Consider the following 25,321-nt stretch of genomic DNA (forward strand, 5'->3'; position numbering starts at 1 on the left):
TGTGGCCTTATGTGCCAAAGGCGATTAGGCCCTCGGCCATTTGTTCAGCCAATTTGACACTTCCCTAATTCTAAGACAAACTATGCTTACCCTATGCGGAAAGAAAGCCAAAAAGGAGGATTACAGATACCGAAAGCTATGAGAGTGTGGATAACAATCTCAACATTCCCCAAGTGTGTCACATGTCTTGAGGGCTGCAATCAGAACCTAATAAAAGTGAGAGAAAGGTGTGATTCCGGAGGGATTTCCAGAGTTTAGACGTTTCTCATTTTCACCTGCAGCTCGCCGTGAAGCCTGCAGTTCATCCTCGAACTCATGAAGCACATTTTGAGCGAATCTAGTGGAGAAGTTGAGCTCATTACTCTCATCTACATTTCCAAAGCTCCACATGATGGCCAGTAGAGGGGACTCGTGATTTTCTTTTTGTGGTAGTGCCAACAACAGGGATTTGCAGATTTATGCAAGTATTTATACTGAGATTTGCCATTTGCATCAGTGATTATGTCCGTGGCAAAAGCAATAACCTTAAAGGAGACCTATTTTGCTTCTCTCAATCTTTCTTTCCTCTACTCTTTTACATAGGTTTTCTGTTTATTCAAAAAGACAGTAAAGTTAAAAAGCCTAAAGTCCACGGTAAACCTCCTCTCCTCTCCCCGAAAGAAGACACTGATCCTGAAGCTCTTGAAGCTCCTGCACCGCCTCGTCAGTAGTCCGGCTGATACTTCTGCATCATTGTGATGTCACAATGCCCCACATTTTTATAATGCATGGCTAGCAGCTAGTCTGGCATGTCTGCTAACAAAGCCACAGCTGTGTTCAGCCCGGACAAAAAGTAAATGTAAATGGTGGTGTGTTGAACCCCCTGTTGAAATCGGCAAGCCGTGCAATTCCAGGATGGAGAAGGCCATTATTAGCGGTAGATGACATGGGTTTAAATATGTGTTTATTGTGTTTATTACTTCAAAATAAACGTCATGTTACAGTCTCTGCTTTTGCCATCTGGAATAGCTGCTTCTAACATTTATGATTAATGTAACACACATGAAAATATAACCCCCTTGTTAGAGGTAATAACTTATCAGTGAGTGTGACTAATTAATAATTGGATGAGTGTGTGAACTCATGGATTATTAAATGAGTCATTATTATAATTAAGCCACAGATAATACAGCAGTCACTGCTTATGACTCACTCACACACACAGCGCAGTACTGTATGTATCCGTGTCACCCTGAGTTAATGCATGGAGGTTAGAGTTACAGCTCATCTTGCTTTGTCATTACTGCTCAGACCAGCAGACACTGTCATTACATCAGAGAAAGTGAGCGCGAGCGCTGTCCTCAAAACCAAGTCCCCACGAGGCGAGCGAGTAAAGAGGTGACTCGCAGAGAGGATGAGAGAGAGAGCGACAGGGCGATAAACAGACAGACATGGAAACAGAGCGGCCGAGAAAACAAGACGGACAGGGTGCTGCAAAGAGTTGAGAGGTGTGAGGATGTTCGATAAGCCCATTATCACTCTGCGTGCTGGGCCCTTTCTCTTTTTTCTTTGGACTCACCACAGCCGCCCTCCTTCCTTTTGTCTGTGTAATCTGTTGAAGCCAAACATTTGGTATGCAAGCAACAGGAAGATATGGGCTGACACAGACTGATGTGCTGCCAACGCCTGCTCTGTTTTAGCCAATGACTCCTCATTTATCAGGGCCTCCGCAGCTATTGTGGGCTATCGGCCCAACAAAGCATTAAACACGTTGTCCAGAATAACCACAACAGAGAAGATAAGGAGCCTGTGTGACTATGTATGTGCTTTTCTTTCATTTATTACTTTTCTTTGTGTTCTTTTCTTTGTTCTTCCTCTATCTCCTTTTTGTGCCCACTTTGTATCTTTGCCTTTTGTTCAATGTATTCAGCCTTTTATCTGTCTTATTCTTCCTCTCTGTCTCCATCTTTCATCCTTTCTTTCTCAGCGGATTCCTCCCTTGTTTTTGCAGGAGAGGCGCTCGGCGTCATGCAAGGTTCACCTCCTGCGACGCACCATCAGCGTTCCAGTGGAAACCCAGTTTCCAGAATTCCACAGCCAGCTGTCCACTGAGAGCGGTGAGTAGCCCGAGGACATACCTCAGCAGTGATGAGGATGCGTCACTATTTCCATGCACATAGTGGAATTACTTTAATTGCCTTCTTTACACTGTTTAATTAAATTAGAACGAGTAATAAATAACCTTGAAATCACGATGTTTAACACTTGTTTAACGTGGGTATGGACACATTAAGTTTAAAGACTGTGCAGCCTGTGGAGAAAAAGTGCTTTTTTATGGTTTGGCTCCAGTTTTGGCCTTTTTCCTACAACTTAAGCACTCATAGGCAGATGCTTGTCAGATACAATGTTAAAATGGGCAGAGTAACTCAAGAAGCAATCAGTAGCTCTTCTTTCAGCTCCTCAGTGACCCTGTTCAGACCAGCTATTAACATCCATCCCGAGTGATAACAAGTGGACAGCTCTAAGTACATGTGTGAATGCACCAAACTGTAGAACTGAGATCACGCAAACCCCATTCAGCGGTGGTCTGGGACACATGTGGGCCACATTGTTTTCGCTGTGTGAAAGCAAGTGCGTCCTGGGCCACATATGAAGGACGGCCTGCTCAGCTGACGTCCTCTGACCTGCTACTGTTTCATGATGAATGATCCAAGTTTATTTTTAACCTTCTCGGTGCCCATACATTTATTTATTTGTGACCAATGTCAACACTGACCAGCACGTAATTATTGATACATTTTCCTCGTCTCCTGACTCCTCTCTCTCGCTCGCTCGTGCCAACACACACAGACACAGTGACATCAAACACATCTGTAAACTGGGCAAAAACAACATAATTTGGTCTTCACAAACAAACAAATGACGCACAGGATTATTTGCCTATAGAGCAGGGAAGTGAGACATGATCTCATGTGGTCACAGGCATTCAAAGACAAACTCAGAGCTGACCGCTTGTGATCGGATCTCCCAGGACGGCTGTCAATACCACGTCTGAACAGAGCCAGTGACGTAACCAGTCATACACATGCAAAGTGAGCCTTGCATTCATGCCTGCATGAGCCTTTTTTAAATCGCTGACTCTCCTCTCTTCTCCCACATATCCACTAGATGGAGAGCTTGCTGCTTCACAGCGCTCCACTGCACTTTATGTCTCATCCTAACAACTCAGACACTCATAAAGGTTGTGCAAAATGCTGATGTCATGTTGCATTTTCCCTATTGCTTTTATGACGATGTAATGTGATATAATACAGTTGCTCTCTGGATATGTAGACTTATGACTATGGACACGATGGAGCACTTCAGTAAGACGTAGTGGATTTGTCTGAATCAGTCACAGTGAGACGGACAGTAAGGTGGCTCTGAGGTTTGACATTCAAGCGTTTGTATCCCACGGTTACCGTTGCTGGGTTGTTGGCAGGCATGCAACATGTTACCTCCTGCCTTTAAATCAGTGTGCGCAGCGTTTGTTAAGTTTAAGTGCTCTTTCATGATGTCGTTACATGATTTTGTCCCGACCCTGTATATAGTACAGTACATTGAGTGGAGGTTTTATTGAGTTAAGTGATTTCCTGAGGTGTTGTTGCATTCTATCCCTGAGACGTTGTGTCTAGACGGCATAAAGATCGTATCATTTCGGACTTGGCAGTGTTGTGTCAGTATTTTTGACCAATAAGATAGTTGCACGTTTCTTGATTACAGTGATGTTTTGTGCTGTGAACAGAACGAAGGTTTCTGCAGACACTGACTGTTTAAACAGTGCTTTTCGCATCTAAACAAGTGAGTCAGTGAGTTTGTGGTTGCATGGATTTACAGCATCATCTCTTGACCCACTAACTCTTTCGTGGAAACTATTTAGTTCAGTAGTAAATACAGATTTACTTCGCAATCCCTAAGGAAATTTGTATTTATTTCTTAGGCAAACGTAGTTAAAGCATTATGTCAGTTAGTACACTTTAGAAATGGTCTCATTTAAATGTTAAAACACTTCTATCACATCCCGTATCTCCCGAGTGAGGTCACATTCTGCTGTGATGAGAGCCAGATAATGAAATGAGCAGCGACGTCCTTCTGTCTCCTCTAAGTTATGGCTCTTTCCCAGCATTCGCTGCACAGCACATATTTGGCCTTTAAAGTACAAAGTCAATTTTTTGCTATAGTAGTTTACTGATGCTAAAACACACACAACAACCAGAAGAGTTTTAAATATGTGCATCCCATTTTGTAATCTGTTTACTGATGTCATAGTGATGTAGATACAGTGTAAGATTATCATACTGGATGTGTATGAGAAGGGAACTGGCTAAACGAATAAAGTGCCAGCTCGTTCACTAATTACAGAGTAATTAGCAAGTCTGTCAACAACATTTTAAAACTTTCCCATGATTATTATGTAAGATCATTTCTTATTCACTAATTCAGATTAACATACTGAAGATGCACTACTCTGCATGTTAGCTAGAACATAACAGATTAAATTATTTATTGGGATACACACACATTTTTTTCAGCTTCTCATGGCTGATATCTATAATTGAAGATCTCACATTTTTGGTATTGAATGTATGCGATGCCCACATCATACAGAGCAGGTATATGGACACGTCTGAAAAGTACTGGTGGCTTGGGGGAGTATTACACAAAACCATCCGTCCTTCACCATGGAAAAGCCTGGCCATAAAGGGCTATTACGTTAACGCTAGCTACTGTGGCTGCTTCATAGTCCAGCTTTGCTGCGATGACGACGTTTCAGGTCATCAACAAGATTTGTTGTGTTAAAACCTGAAGTATTTTAAAAAAAAAATATATATATATATATATATATAGAGAGAGAGAGAGAGGTATATAGATATAGTTTTAGTACAAGGGTTGAGATCCTGCTAGAATTTGATTAAAACGGACTTGTTTTCACTGGTCAGCTGTAAAATCATTTTCACATGAATAAAAAAACAAGAGAAACCTTCAGTACCATATTGACAGATGGATGCATTTGTGTGTTTTTGTGCCCACTTGTATAAAATTATAAATCATGCTTCATATCACAAAAACACAAAACACACTCACGTGCTCTCTGTTTTACTCAATAATTCATTGCCATAGTTCTCACCTGCTCTTGTCCTTGAGAGACATAGGCTTTCAATAAGCAACGTGATGAATAAAAACCACACTGAGATGAATAGGAATCCTCAGCAAATCAGAGAGCACTCTCATCTCGTCTCATCCTCCGACTGAATAGTGAGCGGAGCTGCCGCATCTCTTTTGAACTCTTTGTGGTTTTGGCACAAACATGCCAGAGACGGAGAGCGCTGTTACGCTCCCACCAGACCAACAAGGCTTAATTTTACTTGGGTGGGAGTTTTTTTTTCTGGATGCAGCTTTGGAAAAGTTCTCCACTGTTGGTTCTTTAAAGATGCTGGGGCATATGCTGCCCTATTTTCCAGCTTTCACTGCTTCCATAAATATTTTTCAGGAGCTGTCAAGTTTTAGATGGGATTAAAGAGAGCCGGATAACTGACCGAAGGCTGTTGAAAGATTTTAACATGCCTTGTAGGCCAGATACTAACTCTAATGTATTTTGAATATCTTAAAATTCCCTCTGATGTTTAATTGAACTAAGTCCTCCTTGCCTCCATCTTTCTCCTCTGTTTATAATTGCAATCTGTCATTTGTCAGAGTTGTATTTGTTGACTTCATGCCACTAATGGATTGTTCTGCCTTGTCAGTATCTTTTCTGTTGTCACTTGTATCAGTTTAAACAAAGACAAACTCAAATCTTCTCAAATATAAGAAGTTATAGCTCATCAACAACATGTTATAGTTCAGATAAGAATGTTAACAAGGTTAGGGTTGGCTGGGCTCTATTTGCTTGCTATATCTGAAAGGGCAGGGGAACCCATTGTGTATACAAAGTCGACAAACAGCCGTACCTATGTTTCAAACATGTATATCAATGAGAGCGAGCTGATCATCACCAACCAGATGTAACGTACTTGTACAGCTGCGACTAAAGCAACAATAAATTTCCAACTCCCCTCCCGCTCGCGCTGAAAAATTGATTTGACAATTCCACCTTCTCAGCCATGACAACATCCATAGTTTTTTCTTCTTTTGTTTTTCGCTGACAACAGAACACACAATGTCGGTCCTCCTCCATGTTTGTTTTTCTTTTGAAGTCACGTTTAATCAAGCAAGTTCTCCACCCTCCAGTTCATAAGGTGGCAGTAATGCACCTAAAAGTTGTTTGGCAACCACCATTATAATACCAAGAAGTAGAATCTTGCCAGTTTCTGGGAGATTCAAAGTCTCTGGAACTGCTGCTCTTAAATTGTTTCCTACAAGCGGCAAGTGTGTCCATTCTGACGATTATAAGATTATCCTTATATAGATATATCCTCTATAGATGTATAAAACAATCTTTAGTTGCAGTCTTGCAGAGCTATTGTTACCTTATACTGCTCAAGCTGTCAATTGTCAGCTAAAGCCACATGTGCTGTTTTGTGTGCCGGATTGAAAAGTGAGTTGAAACCCAGCCAGCGAGCCTGGTCAGGTTTTGGACTTCATCCATTGTCGCAGTAGTCGGGAAGTTTCTAAATTATTTTGGCATGGTGGCGTTTTCCAAACTGATGTTACAAAGTTCTCGTTATGATGGGAATAAAATATGCTGAGCGTGAAATTGATCAAAGTGGAAACATTCAGCTCTGCAAGCCCCTCCACCCATCTCTCTCCCCACCACCACCACAATGTGGAAACTGCTCCGCTCTCTCTCTCCTCCCTCCCATTCCGTGCTCCGTCATACTCTCTCACTCTCCCTCTCTCTCCCCACTCTCCAGAGAGGGGTTCAGTCAGACAGATGTAACACAACAGTGGAAGCCTGAGCTGAGCTGGCAGGCTGCGGGGGCCAGACCAGAGCCAGTAGCTCTGACTGGGGAGAACAGCGAAAGGGGACGTCAGAGGCAGCGGCGGCGGCAGCAGAAGAGGAGGGGGGATAACAGTAGTTCTAGTAGCAGTTTCACTAGTTGTAGTTCAGTTGCACAGCTGACTTTGCCTCGGGACATGGGTGTGTTGATGCGGGTGCTCATCACCCTGTGATTCTAACATGGACCCTGACACCAGCACCCACCCAGAGACGCAGCATGGTGAGTGAAAGATCTGACACAGAGAGAGTGATACTTGTGGATAAAATTCAGTAGCGTGTTCGTGAACAAGGGAGTTGGGTCACATGATTTTCCGGAAAGGTTTCCATTATGACTAGGCTCTCCTTTTGGCTCTAAGCTGTTGACTAGGGCCTCTGTGGTCAAATGAATAGGACTTCAGTCTGTTCTGTTGGGCAGGGGGTTAAGGGGTGAGGGGTGTTACATGGCAATGTGATGAAATCAACTGCCTGCTAAAGACACTTTTTGCTCTAATGACCTTTATTTTTATCAAAAATGTTCCCGTTTTTCAGTTATGTTTGTCTTCAGTTCAGTTTGTGGCTGTTTTGGTTCAAGCCTCACAGAGCAGGAAGCTCTCCTCTCGCTCTGCAAATGGAATAATTAACTATGAGGGCCGTGGGTGTACCGTTCCCTTTTCAAAAGCCGCAAGATAATTTGATGGTTATTTGAATGTGTATGTTTGTACGCTGTGTAGCTGTTTCTGCATGTGGGTGTTCGTGTTGGAGATAGGGCTGCACAGAGGAATGAAAGTGGGAGACAGAGGGAAAGGAAAGGGGAGAGACAGAAAGAGTTATGTACACAAATAAATCCAGGGGGATCTCAGCTGCACTGTAGGCCAGTGAGAGCGCTCACTCTTTCTCTTCCCCCTCATTTTCTGCTGCCTCTTTTTTTCCCATCCACCGTTCCAAATGTTCGAGTTTAAACTAGGTAGTTAAAAGGCAGGAAAAAAATTGGGTGTATTATTAACTGGGCCAGAAGAGACGATGTTTTGTCTTCATGGCCGACGGGAAGGACTCTGCTGCGCTGCTGATGAAGAATGTGGTTAACAGAATGAGTCAACAGAGAACATATTTCAAGAGAGCGTAGTTGCCCTTCGCCAGCGTCAAAGCCACATTTGCTTTATATGCACTGGGCTCCCTGCCATGATGGAGAAGGAGAGACAAAGAGAGGGGTAAAGGGGACTGCTAAAAGATAACTTTCAGCATTTGTATCCATCTCCTCAGACGTAAAACTTTGCGTTTGCAAATAAGTGAGAAAGTTGAGCTTTTTTTTTCTCACCTTCACAGTGAGGATTCCCAAAACTGTAATGTCAGCTTTGTGCAGTAATATTCAGGTTCTCCTCTCAACCTTGTCAGCCTGAGGAGACCCGCTTTCTAAAGGTCTAATGATCTGATATCACCTGATTACATTCTCACCTCAGGCTTGCTCAGTTCACGCTTCGCAAGGCTCGCGGGCATCACTCTTCACTCGTTCTCAGACACACACAAACACGCACGCATGGAGATGTTGTTTGCAACGAATCTACAAGCAGAGCTTTGCGTTGAATTCCTATAGGCATGCTTTTTTCTGTGTATTTTGTATAAATAGTAGATGTTTATCTTATGTGCATAAACAATAGCTGCAGATAGTGCTGCAAATGCATCCTCATGTCATACACTGTTTGAATGGATAGAAAGCAGATGATTGTTCATGCTGTGCTACCGCCGCCATATTTAAATGTAACAGTAGTCACTTGACTACATGCTGCACCCAGTAGTTTTGTCAGAAGTAAAGTGCCCTTAAGTAAGAGTATTTGTCTTCACAGCCTCAAAATAAGCATAACCACTATTTCATAGGAGCACATAGGGATCAGAGGAATGTTAAGGGAGGAAACTAAAAAGGGAGAGGCAGAGAAAGTGGCCATCATTGACATGTAAATAGGTCTGTATGTTTTTGTCCTAGTTGAGAAAGGTTGAATGCTTGCTCACTTACTGGAGGGGTAAACACAGGGACACAGTGTGTGTATTTGTGTGTGCTAGTGTCAGAACTTTGATGAGACAGGGATTAAACCCGCTGAGATTTCTTCTTTTCTTTTATCAAAAAAGTTTTTTGAGGGAAAACAAGGGCTTTTTCACTCATTTTCCCCTTTGAAGTGAATTAGAGTTTAGACTAAAATTCCCAGATTTTATCCAGATGAATCTGTGGTCTTTTGGGTGACAGCGCTGCAGGGCTTTTGTCTCGAAGAATGTTCAGCTTTTAATAAAAGACTTATTCTTGCATGTGTTGTCATGTGCTAAGCTTTAGCCAGAGCAGGGTCGTACATGGTGTATAAATTTGGGAACTTGGCTGTCGGCTTACAAATTTCGATCTAGTTTAAAAAGAAGAAGCATTATCTTGTACCAGGCCTCATGATGAAATTCACTTTATTCTGTGATAGAGACTTTGTTCAGTTTATTGGGTTTCACCCTTCAGCCGATGAGTGTTGTCAAAATTGTTTAGAGACCCATGATGTTTAGTCTGTCTTGTTTCAAACTGTAAACACGTCATTGTATGTAGGCCTGTGTTTGTGCATATTTCTGTATTTCCATCTTTTGGAAAGCAAATCTCGATTTTTAAATCTGAGGTGGAAAGACATTGTAGACTTTGTTTGGTCTCCACCATTTAAGTGTTTAAATGCTTCACCACTGTATGTTCACCAGAAAGTCCCAATTTATTTTTAATTTCTGCCATTTAGTGCAAAGCCAGTATTCTAGAGTGGGTTTAACTGCCACCTCTTGCGACTTTAAATGATGCTATGAGCGATGTGAGAGTGAAACAAAGCAATACATTTGAGGCCTTCACACCCACTTGACTCACAACTGACACGGTCAGGTATCCGTGAGAATATAGCCATGTATGGGGCTGATCTATTCTCCTCAACCGTCATATTTCATGTTTGTACCAATGCGCAAAAAGCATTGTTAAAATCAATGAAGAGGACTTTTTGACTCAGAGTTACTTCTACACAGGTCGGGCCAGTGTTATGCCCATTGTTTTCTTGCCTGCCAAAGATGGTAAAAACTTTTATTACGCTCCAATGGTTCATCAATTCAACAGGATTTCTCCCAGTGCCAGTCTGACTTGCTTGACAATGACTTGAGAGACAGTTGTGTTGTCAAAGTTTTTATGTGAGAGAGAAGGAAAGATCAACAGCTGGGCAAAAAGGGGCTGAGTGAATTGATGGACTGCACACGGCTCTACGACAGAATAACGTTCACATTGTTACAGGACTTTTATAATTTAATTGTTGAATTCAATTCCATAAGCTTTACTGAGCCAAAAGCATGTAAGAGTTCACCTTCTTTTATTTGTATTGTGCATCAAAACTTTCAGGTTCTGAAGACATCTAGTTGAGACTGCGTTTCACACTTGGCTTTCAAATTCTTCTCGAGTGGCTGCTGTGGTGGGATTTTTCTTCCATGCTTATATTTGACTCTATTTGTGGAAGAAACTGTGAATGTTTCAAAGACAGAGGGGAAAAAAACACATACACACATTCGCAGCCGTCATCTCCAACAAGAGGAATGCTGTGGTTATATGCATAATGGATTGTACAACACACTGAGAAACTCAAAATGAAAAAGAAAATGCTGGAAAAGGAGACATGAAAGTACAGAGAGACCGAAAATGTTACCTCCTGTCAGTGGCCCATGCCTGGAAGTGCTTTTGAGGGACATATTGTATTTAGGCCCACTAAAAACTTAACAGTCCAGAGGTCAAGGACACATTTGTCTGACCCCATTTGGATGAACCCTGAACCCTGACCAAATGTGGCCTGAGCACTTGGGTCCTGATTTGTCCTCTGGGTACTTAGGGGTGCTTCTGCTGGTGAATGTCCCAGAAGCATCAATGAGTTGGCCTGAAATTTATCACAGGAATTCGTGTCTTTTTAATCAATTGGTGGAACTAAGGAGCCTCAAGGACTCAACTCAAGACAATTTTTTTCCACAGTTCTGTTTGTCTTTCCAAAGCAAATCAAACCAGGCACAAATGTCACTGGGTGGTACAAGTATGTGGAGAAAAAACAAAATACATTTAGCTGAGTTTGTCCTTTACAACATTGACTATAAATCACATAATTTTATATTACAACAAACAACATGACAATTTCAACATATTACAAATGTTTGTCTCCAGAGTATCAATCTCCTGTTTGTGATCTGTTAAAGTTGGAGTGTTTAATTAGTCTGTTTTATGCCGTAACCATAATAAGGCAATTGTCACTAAATACAAACATCAGTTTGGTTTCTCTTGCTTTTTCTCAACCTTACATTTGCCTCATACTTTTCAATCTTGCTCGTGGGCTTCAGCTTTACAACTGTCATTTAAATGTAAGTAACAAACAATTTTATATCAGTAGTCCTAAAAGCAACTTAGATATTCCTCAACAACCCCCAGAGGCCCTGTTCACCTCCTAGACCTGGTCCAGGAGGTGAACAGCTTTTTTGCACACCTGTAGGCCATCGTAAGAAGACTTAGCAGAAAAAGATCCACAGCTGTGAGGTCCCCTTGGCACATGACAGATGAAAAGTTCATCAAACCGACTGGTGCTGCGATGGTGGATATAAATAACACTGCAAGAGCAGAGCTAAGCAATAACCTCAGAGAGCTGACTTGTGGCCAGCAGCAACAGTGGCACGACTCCATTTGGCCCCGTTTGTCAGAAAGCCACCCTGATGGGGGGGGGGTGGAACTGTCTGTCAGCGGAGTCACTGCTGAGGGGGGAGGGAGGGGAGACAGGGGAGTGCAGGGTATATAAGACAATAGTGTTGAAGGAAAATTGTACTGTCACAAATCGGCGCCTGTTATGTCGACGTTAAGCATGTTTAGTGTGGTTTCGTGCGTGGGTGCTACAGTGAGCCATAGCGTGTCCCTGGTGTGTTTTGCTGTGGAAGTGTGTTGTGTGTGTCTAAGTCAAAGTGACTGCGAGGCGGTAACAATTGAGCCAAACGCACTTATGAGCTACTTACATGCTCACGTGTCGGGAATGTGCTTTTTTCGCGTCTGTGTAGGTCTTATGTAAATGTGCTGGTCCCGCACTGAGCGAAGTGGGAGCTGAGAGAGGTGGAAAGTACCGACTGTGTGAAAGTAAACTGGTGAAGTCAGACATCGTGGATGCAAGTATTTCCCTGGGTGATAGCAGGATGCAGGAATCGTAGGATAAACTGATCCTAATCTGCGTTTTGTTTATCCTTCCTCATTGTTTGTGTGGTTTACCCAGCTACAGATCTGTGATGATCCACCAGGGTGTTTGTTTCAGTGCCACTACTGGTGGGAAAATGGGGTAATTTGAGCCTGAAATTAGAGCTTTGGGATTAACAGCAACATAAAACTTGAGATGGTTGGTTCTGCTTGTCTATCTGCTTTGTTTTTCGCCATCACAATGAAATTATGGTTATGGTCTGTAAAACCCCTTTGATTAAAGAGGGCAAGGTATGTTCGGTGATGCTATAACAAGAGTAATTCTGTGAAAAAGTAACCAATTAATGTCACTCAATGTAGTAGCATTTGAAGATTTCGTAGGCGGCACTAAAGGTTACTACTGGAAATCAGTTTAATTGCCTGTTTTCATTAAAATGAAATACAATTGCAGCGATTAGATCCTGTATAGTAAGTTTAGTCAGAAGCACCTATTATATCAGTATTGACCATTTACAAAAGGAAAAAAAAAGCTCAGCTCTATGGAGAATTTCTAATAAATCCTCTTTCCTAGAAATTTCATTTCTGCACAACTGAACTGCAACAGATATGTTTCGTGGGCAACATATTCACTGGCTGTATTATTTTCAAGAGGCAACATATTTTTGAATAAATGCAACACTACAGTTTTTTAATGGCTGTGCTTGCAGAGGCACCAAGAGGCGTTTGAGGGGGATGCTGGGCATAGAAAATGCATCACTCTCACAATCGAGAATAGGCTTCACATCCAGAGCCCAATAGGCACATCCAGAGCCCAGTCTGCGGTTGGATTTTGTCAACAAAAGTAGGCTATTGCAAGTACATGTTGTAAATTTAAAAGTTATAATTTAAAGTTCATGTTGTGTCTATACTAAATCAGAAAATACTTTTTGCATCACTTTATAAAGATCACCATGATTCGATTGCTAGACTCACTCTTGTGTTAATGCTTCACATTGACCGTTGGTGCCTGATCGTCATAACGACAGCAATCGCAGTTTCATGCTTGGGACACACAACATAGCCGGCTTTCAAGCTAACGTGCCATGCTAGCTATCAATATAATGCTGAAGAGAAGTAGACAGGAAAAAAAATCCACAACCAGATGAACACACACCAATTTCATTAGCTGCCTCTGCTTTCCCTTCAGCGTGATTTGATTGGCTAGTGCCTATGTTTGTTTGAGCACGAGCCGATTGGCTGGTGCATCCACTGCTCAACTTCTGCTGTACACAGCACGAGCAACGTCACCCCATTCAAAGTGAATGAGCAGCGTTTCGTTTGAATTGGCCAAGGCATACAGTACGTGTGAGTCCAGCGTGATACTTATATATGTGTGTATATATGTATATATATATACTGTACTGATTATTATCAGTCTCTATGTATTTGTGGCTTGCCAGATGCATTGATTAACAACAAATCCTTATGTTAAAAGAAAATATAATCTGTAAGCCATAATGCTTCCGACGAAATGTACGAGCTCTTGCAGTTTAGTTGTGTGCATGAACTCAGTTTTTAGGAGCAATATCGAGAATTCTGAAAAATGAATCCTTCCAGCTATAACGACTCCCATATCTTCAGATCTAGTGGAAAGAGCGACAGTAAAGCATGAAACAGCATTTGCATGGGGCTGTCAGCAGAGTTATAAACCAACACAATTGTCGATTCATGACGAGGCCCTCAGAGTTCAGTGTGTCACCCTGGATGAGCTGCTTTAGGGGTTTTCTATCGCTGACAGTAGAGAGTGACAGAAAACATATGCAGAGAGAGGCGTGAGTGGTATGTGATAAATGTCCGTACGAATCCAGGGGGGCCTTAGTTGCTATGCGGTGCATGCATTATAGACTGCCGGGCCCCAGGATGCCCCAGTTCCAGCCTTTTTATATGTTGAATTCCATTTGGAATCCCTCCACAAAAAGCACTTGCTGGCATGGCAGCGGCCTGACCCCACGTGCCGCACACAAGTGCCTTTGTCTCAAAATGGCAGATGTTGGCATTCCTGACTGTCCCATGTCCAACTATTCCTGCAGCTGAAACACACACATTCCTCCGTCTCTTTCATGAGGAGGCAGAAACGAGCCTGATGGAGTTGGACTGTTTAATGCGTTACTTCTTTATGACACATAAACTCAGCTCTCTGAGGAGAAAAGTGTTATTAAAGTTGTGCCTCAGGATAAACATTTATTCAAAAGAGGCACAGAATGACAGAACGACTTCTTAAGGCACATCATTAGGAGGCTGTACACATTATGCAGATTGTGTATCTCCACTGATGCTCCTTTGTCACACAGACACTATTCTTCATTTTCTGTTTGCTCCTGATCTCCCTCCTTACATCCTGTATTACGTTTCCATTGTTGCTGTCATTCTCCTGATTCAGGTTCAGCAGAAACCTAAATGCTGTTTCTGGAGGAACAAAATAAGTTAATCATTTTTTACTCCAGAGAACCTGATATTCACGCATAGGGTTAAACTTTGTCATCACTGTGCATATTCATAACTTTTAATAATAATAATATACTTTATTTGTTTAGCACCTTTCATCCAAGAAATGCAGCTCACATACATATAGATAAAAACATGTTAAAATGTAATTCATATAGAACGGATTTTAAGTAACATAAAGAACATGTTAAAATGCGTGCAAACAGAAAAGAAAAAGTGATAAAAAATTATAAAATTGCAGGCAGGAGCAAGATCTAGTTGAAGGCTGAAATAAAGAGAAATGTTTTCTTTTAAAGACGTTGACTGAATGACGTTTGCTTCTCCGATATCTAGCGGCAGTCTGTTCCACAACTTCAGAGCGTAACTTACAAAAGCTGCTTTACCTTTTCACACGTTCTTTGACATAAACACACCCAAATCGACTCAGGAAAATAAACAGAGTGACAGGGGGTGAGGGATCACTGCGACGGAGAGGGAGACAAACAGAGAGGAGGATAAAAGCGGAGGCGTGTCTGTGTTGTCTATAGGAGTGGACTTTGCTGCTTCACTTTTTTGTCCATGTGTAACTCTATAGCCCACATACCGAAGTACTCACTCACTATGTCATTTCAGCCTTTAGGTTTCTGTCTGTCCCATTCTAACTCTCGCTCCGTCTTTATCAGTGTTTTTCCTGGTAATTGTTTAGTTGGATTTAGACGTCAGACAAACTCTGGCCTAAACAAACATCTTATAGGCTTCCTGATTTGACCTCAGTCAGGTTAAACCTGTATTTAATTGTTTTAGATAACGAAAACATTTTTTCCACAGTTTCATACTTGGGAATTCTCATTTCACACAGTGAGAATGACATTTTTTAATGAAGATGGGTGTCAAGACTAAGTTGTGCAACTTTTCTCTCTTGTTCTAAAAGTAAAATCTGTGGACTTCTGTCATGAGCCGTTTACAGACATGAACTCTGGAAAACGTCTGGTTTGTCTTTGTTGATGCGTTCGCTAACAAGAGAAAAATAGTTGTAACACTCCATGCAAGGAATGGCGCCTGGGTGGCGAGGCAGGACGTAACGTATAAATTCCGCTGCGGACCAAAACCTCTCGAATCCTGTCTTTCCAAGTTGACATCTTTGTTAGTGTCTTCTACTCATTGTCCCTCATCAGCAAAAACACACACTGTGACATAGAAAAACAAACATCACATTGAGCAGCCTCTCAGTTTACAGCTTTCTTTTGACGTACACAGACTCATCAGGTAGAACTCATTCTTCCTCTTCATCATCTGACACGTCCATACATTTCGCCAAAGCAGTAAATGGTCCCCATACCTTTACAAACATTTTCCCTTCTGTATATAAGTCACTATTTCTAAAGGAAAAGTTTGTGTGGTGGTCTTTTTCTGAAACATTGCAATTGATATTTTGGCATTCAAGAGACATATTATCTATGACATTGCTCACTTTTGGCCTCTTTATGGTTCTTTGGATATTGTCCTAAATATAATAATAAAAAAGGTCCATTGCAATGTCCTTTGAGATATCCGGATTGCATTTGAATTACATGTAAAGTGGTAGTTGTTGTGTTTTCATAATTTTTTTTTAGAAAAAAGCCTCACTAATTGTACAAAGCTGTTTAGAATGATGAGGTGAAGTAAACATGCCGATCTTCAAAAAAAGCAGTTTGCCAATGTGGCAGTCATTTGCCAAAATGTGTCAAAAACTCATCACCGAGCTCTGCTGAGCAACAAACGAAGAGACAAACTAACAACAGGATGTTTTGCTGGATATTTTTATAGTTGTGCTGAATTCCTTCAGAAGCGAGAAACACATGAAAGTCATAGATCAACGTATTTATCCCGTCCTCACTGATGTCACACACAGAGCAATTTGTATCATTTCACATTTACGAGACATGTGGAAACTGGGCTGTTTCCATTCTGGGTTTGGAAGCCACGACTCACTACATGTGCAGTGAAGGAAACATGGAGCTGTCAGTCATCAGCTTTTTCTAACCCACTGGCTTTCTTAATGCTCTGTTGAAGTAATTAGAATTAGCCTAATTGTAGACGTAAAGGCAGCTCAGTAAAGGAAACATCTTGTCTCCGCAATTTTCTCCCAGATCAGTCTATTAACCTTATACATACAAAACTTAATCATTGAATAATTGAATGGTCTATTAAAGGCTACATCAGTGTAAACACATCAATAATCCTTCTATAATGATACAGTTTGAAAAATAGGTTTTCTTTTCCAGATTTGCTCTTTGTCTCCTGTGAATTCTGGTGCCACAGAGGCAGAATGGCTCGAGGTATTACAATGTTGATCCGTCAGTCCATCTCTTTGAATGATGGATTGCCGTGACGGTTTATACAGTAATTCATGGTCCCCACAGGATGAATCGTGTTGACTTTGGTGAGCCCTGACTTTACTTCTGGTGCCACCATGAGGTAGACATAGCCGACTTGATGAGTATTACTTTGGTTGCCACGACAAGTGGTAAACACATTCATGTCTATCTCAGGATGAATCATAACTAGAACCTCCACTAAGGCCCAACAGTCCCCTAATGAAACCACATTTAAAGTCACTAGATGGATTTTTATTTGGATCTTCACTCACTCATAAATATCAGATAAATATCAGATAAATCTCCCAATGTTAAAGAAAATGAGAAAAACCCTGGATCCGCTCCCAGATCTGCACCAGAATTCCTTGGTTTCGTTCCCATACAGCATCCTCCTAAGTTCAATGGTAATCTGTCTAGTTGTCTTTCTACGATCCTGCAAACAAACAAAGGCAGAAGAAAACATAGCCTCCTTGGCAGAGGTGACAAAACTGGTGATCCCTTCTCTTGTCATCTGGCACTATTGGGCAAAAATTTCAATGATTTGATCGGTTAATTTCAATTTCACTGATTTGGTTTGTGACTAAATACCTGCCACACTAATAATGTTCTGACAAGGTGCAGCTGTCCATAAAGTTTAGAGATAATTAGCATGCTAACATGCTAGACTAAGATGTAAAAATGTTAGCATAGCAGAGGCAGGAGGTGACTGTGGAGATCTCGTGATTTTCTTTACAACACACAGATATCAAATTCTCTCTTGACACTTTCTATGGAGTCTTCTACATGTGTCTCACCACTTTTTTACCCGGAGATATTTGTTTTCTTTTTGTTTCTTTCATTATTTCAGTCTGTTGCGTGTTAGAAGCATCATCAACCCCCCGACTTGCGATGAATCCAGCCTGCTGAGTTCTCACATTGAATTCCCCTGAATTTCTATGGACATTATACTATGAGTCCAGGCAAAGGAAGTCTGCAGATAATCCAGAGGCTCTCACTCAGACATTTGCATTCACACAGCTTTCACATTGCCAGCATGACTGTAGACCTAATGTTAAAATTATGACATAATAGCAGACTGTATTTAATTTCAAATAATATGTAAGATAACACAGTTTACCACGGGGAAACAGCATCACATGATGTTATTCTCATGACAAAAACACTAAGCCTTTAGTTTGACTTGATGTGGAGGAGGGAAGGAAGAAGCTGAAGTAGAAGTGAGCTGGTGTGAATAGCTGGAGGAGGGGGAGATCTGATGTCACCTCTGTGGACAAATGTCTTGCTTGACAAATGTGTGGCCAAGGACAGCAGCCGAAACATGAGAGTCCTGTTCCTTTTGCCGGAAGGAGGAAGGGACATGGGAAAAGACAAGGAAACATCCCAACACAGCCACAACATAGTCATCTGACTTTTAAACAGTTTTTTCTGCATACATTATGAACCCTGTAACACTTTAAATCCCTCCTGAAAATAAATAACATTTCCAGTGCAATAAACATTTAATAAGTATTTTTTATACTTTTATTGAATGTTTTCATCCGGAGATATCAATACGAGTAAAATGTGAACGTAAACAAAGAGTGCCCAGGGAACAACATTCATGATCATCCATAGAGCCACTGTAGAAAGTATCCTGAGAGCACAGCAAACTTCAGCTAATGCTTTAAAGCTGGAGTGTGGTGGCGAGGCCCGGCCTGGCCCCGCGGTTTTTGGTCAGCTGCAGGGAGGCCTCCGATTGGTTGGGACCAGTGGTAGGAATTCAGCTCTCTGAGTTTGAAACTCCTCCCCCTCCTCCACCTCCTTCTCTGAGCCCCAGGCGCTGAGGCAGGACAGCGTTCCCTGTGCACACACACACACACATGCACTGGCTCTCTCTCACTCTGTCATTCTCTTTCTCATATGAAAGGGGGTGCAGAACAGGGAGTTACAGACATCTGAAAACAGAGAGCAAGGAAGTGAGAGAAAGCAACAAAAGACAAAGAGAATACTCTCCTGCCCTCTGTGTGTGTGTGTGTGTGAGCTTTTTTTTTCTCTCTGTGTGAGCCTGTGAAGGGGGGGAGGACCTGAACCCTGTTAAGTGCCCCTGCAGGAGTCCACAGGACCATACACACACACACACGCATACTCGCTCACTCCACTGCAGCTACTGCAGTCTGAATGAGTGCAAAGCAGAGAGCAAGGAAGCAGGAGTGCGAGAGAGAGAGGGGAGGAGGAGAAATCGCTGGAGTTGCTACTTGTTGCTCTTGGTTTTTCTGTGTGAGGATTGAGGATTGAGGATGATACTACTTCTGCTCCCCCTGCAGCAGCGGGACCTTGTCTGAGGTGAGCACTACAATCCCACTCTCTGTTTTTAACAACTTTCGCTGGCCAGTAATTCTGTGAGAGGGAAAAAATGGGGGTCTGACCTACAAGTTCTTGAGTATTTCCAGTGTGATTGCTCTCTTGGTGGAATGGCGGAGGGGGGTTGAAGGAGAGGAGAAGGTGTGGAGGGGGAAGCTTTTTCACGGGAAGCAATGTTTATCACACCGATCTGTCTGTCAGAGAAAAGAAGCAAAGAAGAGGGTGAAAGAAGCAAACTGTGAAGAAACGAATGAGTAGGAGAGAGGCTGTAGACTAAATGTCCGGCTCAAAGACACCAAAGAGCTGCAGCATGTGATTGTGAGCTGTGCCTCCACAAGTGGGACAGCAGAAGATCAGAGAGAAAAGGCTCAGTCCAGCTCTCACTCTCTCCATTCTCTCCTCTGATTAATGCCTCCCTTTCTTTGGCATGTGTTTGTGTGAGTGTGTGCAGCTCGGGGGGCTGCTTCGCTGAGAGGACCATGCAGAACAAATGTGACATTTATTCATAACCAGTCTGCTATATATATATATTTATGCGTGTGTGTGTAGTCCTGTCGCAAAACACTGTGGCACGAGCGCAAGGTGGTGTTTAACTACTTCAGCAGTGTGCAGTCCTTATTTATCAGCTCCTGCGTGATTACAGTGTCTTCTGTAGCTCCTCCACCACACAGAGCAGCTCACTTGAGTGGGCCTCATCATCATTCCTCCACCAACATGTGTTTACATGCTGCAGACGTGCTGAATGTCAACAGTTTAGAAAGTTGCTTTTGTGAATTTAGATCTAACGAGTTATGTTAATTAAACAAGCATTTTAACTTTTAAAGAACATTTGGGGAACAATCTTAAAATGTACCGATTCAATGAAAAACATTTTGGGATGTAAAGCTTTCTCTTGCAGTGGTGTTGGGGTGTGGGGCGGGCATTGTTGTCCTATTATTAGAGCAAGCCGGACCAGCCGGCAGCTGTGGGGAAGGAAGCAGCCTCGGAGCAGCCGGAGAAGAGGGGATTACTGGGAAACACTGAGCGGGAATTATGGACTGACCGGTGGAATGGCATTCCTGAAGGTGGACGAGTCAGTGGAGGGGAAGATGAGCGAGGCCAGAGCTCCAGTCAAGGATCGGTGTGGGTCACAAGAGTAGAAGAAAGACATAGTGAACAGTGATCGGCACTAATCCACTCTGCTGTAATTGCAGATTATAGCTGTGGTATATCTGGATTACTTTGGTTGTTGATTTATTGACCTGGATTTTGTTTAGGGCGGCAAGTAATACGTTTTTCATTCGGTTTATCCGTTGGTTATTAATCTACAATATGAATCTTTCTAAGGAGACGTCTTCCAGTTGTTTGTGTCTTCAAAAGCAGCCCATAACTCAAAGCTGTTCTTAAAGCAGAGAAAAGGTGACACCAGTAACAGTTTTGCTTGTTTTTTTTGCTTGGAAAATTGCTGAGATGTTGTTTGATCAATCATTAAAAACAATGCATCAGTTCTCTGCTGAACAGCTAATCAGCTATTGAAAAAAACACATCACCAGACATTGCCATATACTCTAAAGCCTGACCGCTATATCGTTTGGCCGACATGAGAAATTAAATGTCATCGGTATCAGTGTTTTGTGTTTGCCGATATGTGCCAATATAAAAACTAACATTGGCTGATATATTGGCATCAAACTTTTTTAAACTCCCTTATATTGGTATTAGCATCAGCCCCCAAAAATCCATATTGGCCCGGTGTCTAATATTTTCCTACAGATCACAATACAAGTGTAAAGTAAGGCAATAAATATAAAATACAAGGCTAATAGAATCTGTCACTGAGTCTGCTAACTCACTCTTTGTGAAATCTTTATCTGTGACAGCCCAGGCAGTGGAAGCTGACTAATTGTTCCAAGGTAGTGAAAGTGGAAGGAGTTTCTCGCAGATAGCGATTACTCTGTGATTGACTGCTGTGATAAACTGCTGTCTCATTGGCTGAAGAGATAATAGCATCCTAGTTCTACTCACATCTCTGCGACCTCTCCCCCCTGTAAATCTCCCGTGTGTATTCCAGTGAAAAGTACTTCCTTGTTGTCATCACTAACAATGACTTTGTTACCTAGAACTTTGGACTTTTTTTGCTCATCTTTTCAAGCATCGTTAACTTTTATACCTATTACCGCTGCTGAGTTTAAAGTTGTCTATCCCGGCAGTGATGTATTCTGTCAGTTTACTTTTTGGGTGAATTCGCCCGTGGAGATGTTGTGAAACTGTCTTATCAGCGAAAAACTGGATCAAAAAGATTCAAGATTAAGATCTCTTGTCTTGACCGTACTTGTTTAGATACTTTTAATGATTGCAACATCATAGATCAAAATTCCAGCTGCATTTACTCTGGAGAGGATATTGTGTTGACAAGGGCTGCATGACTCTGAAGAAAATGAGAATCACGATTTTCTAGCTTGAAGGTGATCAAGTGATTTGAATTAAATCAAGTTTCATCTGGTTTCATTTCCTTTTGTTTGTTTGTTTATCTGTTTCTGAAACTTTTCTCTGATTTTCTCTCACTCACTCTATTGCACTGCCGTTTCTCTGTTACTCTGCATCACGTGGGTAAATTCTGCGTTTTCACTAGCCTAGGGAGAAATCAAAGATGATGCACCATTTTGGGGCTGCTTTAGATTCTTTGGAAGCAGGGTGGAGCTGTCTATTTGTTTGTTTGGTTTGGATCTTTTTTTGGAAGCAAGATTACACAAAAACAACTAAACGTGTTTCTACAATACTTGGTGGGAGGATGCATTAGTCCTGGGGGAACCCATTAAATGATGGTGCGGATCTGCATTAGTGGACAAATCCAGGATTTTTTTATACATACATTGTGAGATAAGGCTTTTTTAAAGTAACATTTTCAAAGTATTTGCAGAGAATTATTCATGGATCTTAATAAAAAAAAATCTGACATGTTCAGGGAGCTGATATTTATTTGTCGAACTTGGTGCTGTTGGGCTTTATGCGCTCTACTGAGTGAAATTGTACCTATACACCTAGAATTCCACTCAGTAAAGACAAATACCAACTATCACACTGTTCCAATTAATCCAAATATTTAACTCTTTAACACAATGGTATAGTTTTCTGTATTTATTGTTGAGGTCTTTAGTTCTCTCACTGTCTGCAGTGTCTTCTCACTATGGCTTACAGATTTTTTATAAGCGAGGGACCTGCCCCTTATTTCTTCCACTCTCTTCCCAGCTTTCATTTTTCCCCTCCTCCCCTCGCTCTCTGAAGAACAGCCATGTAATTAGTTGTTCATAAATCACAGACAACAGAAGGGATTTCGATATATGTTTGACAGCAATGTATGGGGGTGGTTTCACCGTGTATGTGGATTTTGGATTTGGAGAGAAGAAGGGGAGTAGAGGGTTCTTGTTTAAGTTACAACATAAAACGTGTTATACGGGGCATGTTTTGTAAGACACTGGATCTCGCTATGTGTGTGATCATGTGAGATAAACAATCTGGTTAGTATGTGTCTCAATTTCTTTCACACATGTTTGGGCATGTGGGTGCAGCTGTAGCCTTTGTGTTTGCAGTAGTTGCATGTTTAGATCAAAATCAGTTGGCCTTTTAATAATTCTGGGGCAATTATTCATTGTGGCCTTGTTATGGCAGTGAAGTGCTTAACATCTGAATTTAGGTGCCACAGAAGCCGGGGGTTTTAAATTATTTGCACCAAAACACTCCCACTGCTGATGGAGGAGCACAAACTCACACATACAGTGTAGACATATTAGAGGTCTTGCTGAACCAATTTACTGAGAAGAAATTGAGTTAAACATTTGCAAATATTTTAATGTATTTAATGTTTCTTCTACCAATGAGTGGAGGTCATATAATTGTTTTAATTCTATCCCAAGAGGAGGAAAGCAATACATTCTGTACAGCTCCAGTGGGATCCTCGAACCTTTAGCTTTCACAAGCGCATCTCTTAATATGCCATAAAAACAACATTACAGTGGACATTTACTCTCTCTGTATTTAGTGTGAGTGTGTGTATACATGCACTGTCAATGTGCACATGGCTGGAGGAGGAGAACTTCAAGGTATGGACTGATGTGCGTTTCTCATAATGACATAATAATGTATTGATATATTGAATTTGGTTATGAATCCAGCTGGAGTCCATATGTAGTTTTTAATAACTGAGCACTCTGGCTCCTCCCTGTATATGTGGTGCTCCAACCACGACCGAATGACCAACCATGACCTTCTACCGAAGCTGCCAGTTAAACAGATCCATGGGCTCAATGTCTCTCTGGATGTATTCATGTAGGCTTAGAATTTGAATAAACACATTGTAGTGTCAGCATGTATGTTGGCCAATGGGACAATTGCGAAATTACGGCGGACTGATGCACTGGTGGACTGTTAAAAAATCCTAAATGTTTTTACTGACCTTTTTGGCCTTTTTACCAGCTCCATCTCTGTGTGCCTGTAGTTGGTTGTGTGCATGAGAATGCTAATTTTGGTGTTCTGGGCTCACTGGGATTGGGGCGGCCGTGGCAAAGGAGGTAGAGCGGGGTGTCCACTAACCAGATAGTTGGTTGTTCGATCTCTGGCTCCTCCTGTCCGCATATGTCCAAAGTGTCCACACTGAACCCTAAACTGTCTCTGGCAGCTGTGCCCAGCAGTGTGTGTGAATGGTGTGTGATAGAAATGAAAAAAAGTGCTGGATATAGAAGCGTTGTATGAATGTGTGAATGAATACAGTCCATTTACCATCCATTTACTCCACCAATCAGAGCACATGTTCTATTATGGTGCAGTTCCAGTGTCCGACTTTGGAAAAGTAGGTTATAAGTGGAGAACTGCCACAGTGAACAGATGGGCAAGAAGGCAACATACTGTATATAGCAAACTGATGATGGCATGGTAATGTGGTAAAATTCAAATAAATTGATGTCTAATTGAGTTTCCGAGACAATGAGTCATATCCACTTTCAGTCAGACAGAGAGGCATTACCTGTAGCAATGCCAATATTTGTATGAAGACAGATCTGGGATGCAATTCACAACAAGTTAATGTTCTCTTGAAAGTGCGTGCACTATTTTGAATATGCAATGTTAGTGTTTATTTGTGTGTCTTTAAAGGTGTGACACTGTTTGTGTGTGCCATCTTGTCTGATCAAGCCTTGTTGTGTTGCTTCCAAAGGAGCCCACCCATTGAGTTTTCAATGAGCCAAGAGATAATGGAGAAATATTTTAGGGCTGGTGTCTGTGGTGGCAGTGGATCAGTGTCTAGTTTAACTGTTTCGTATAGTGTTATATGTGCAGATGATTGTGTTTTATATTACCTGTTTATTTTTGCCTCTTTTATAGTCAAGTTTTTATTCCATGTGTTTGGATGTGTGTGTTTGTGTATTCCCTTACACATTTTTCCCTTATGTTTTTTTCTTCATTACAAAGTCCATGAAGAGTGGCAATTTGGCATCAAGTGTGTGTTTGTATGACTTGTGAGTGAATGATGTCACTCACAGTATGTAGTAGCAAAAAACTATACACATACAGAAAGTACTGTAATTATAATTTCAGTTTATTGAGTAGATTTGGTCATCATATCGTATCTCATATAAAGACACATGGAGATAGATGTTAACCAGTTAAAGGGGACATAGCATGCCCATTTTACCACAAGTTGATATGGTTCCTTGGGGTCTTAATGAAATGTCTGTAACATACTTTGGTCAAAATACCACAAGGATCATATAAAACAGCACCCTTTTTACCCTGTATAAAACAGCCCTCCACAGAGCGACCTGTTTTGAGTGCCTGTTCCTTTAAATGCTAATGAGCCAGCTCCCCCCTCCCCCCTCTCCCCCCATGATTTTAAACGATATAAATTACATATTTTATATGATATAAATTATCAAATATGCATCCCATACTTTGTATTCCCTTTTGTCCTGGAGTTTTAATTTTCCCAATCACATAATTAAATGGTCCCCTCTGCCCATCCACTACAAGCACACAAGCAGACAGACAGAGAGAGAAAAG

The 25,321-nt window shown here is 41.6% G+C and overlaps 1 protein-coding gene across 5 annotated transcripts in view; it reads left to right on the forward strand.

Moving 5' to 3' along the window:
• Positions 1–1,659: 1,659 nt before the first annotated feature.
• Positions 1,660–25,321, forward strand: part of dab2ipb (DAB2 interacting protein b) — a 143,601-nt gene continuing 119,939 nt past the window's right edge. For 2 of the 5 annotated variants that reach the window (XM_035184054.2, XM_035184043.2), the window contains exons 1-2: positions 1,660–1,798; positions 1,967–2,096. Coding sequence is in view for 2 of the 5 variants with exons in the window: in XM_035184047.2 (XP_035039938.1) it covers positions 7,136–7,175 (40 nt within the window). In the remaining 3 variants the exon portion in view is untranslated. Of the gene's footprint in view, positions 1,799–1,966; positions 2,097–6,876; positions 7,176–18,811; positions 19,274–25,321 lie in introns of those variants that run through there. The other 3 variants (XM_035184047.2, XM_035184048.2, XM_035184049.2) reach the window with 2 other exon arrangements.

Source organism: Hippoglossus stenolepis, chromosome 18 (genome assembly GCF_022539355.2).
Source record: "Hippoglossus stenolepis isolate QCI-W04-F060 chromosome 18, HSTE1.2, whole genome shotgun sequence".
Taxonomy (NCBI): Eukaryota; Metazoa; Chordata; class Actinopteri; order Pleuronectiformes; family Pleuronectidae; genus Hippoglossus; species Hippoglossus stenolepis.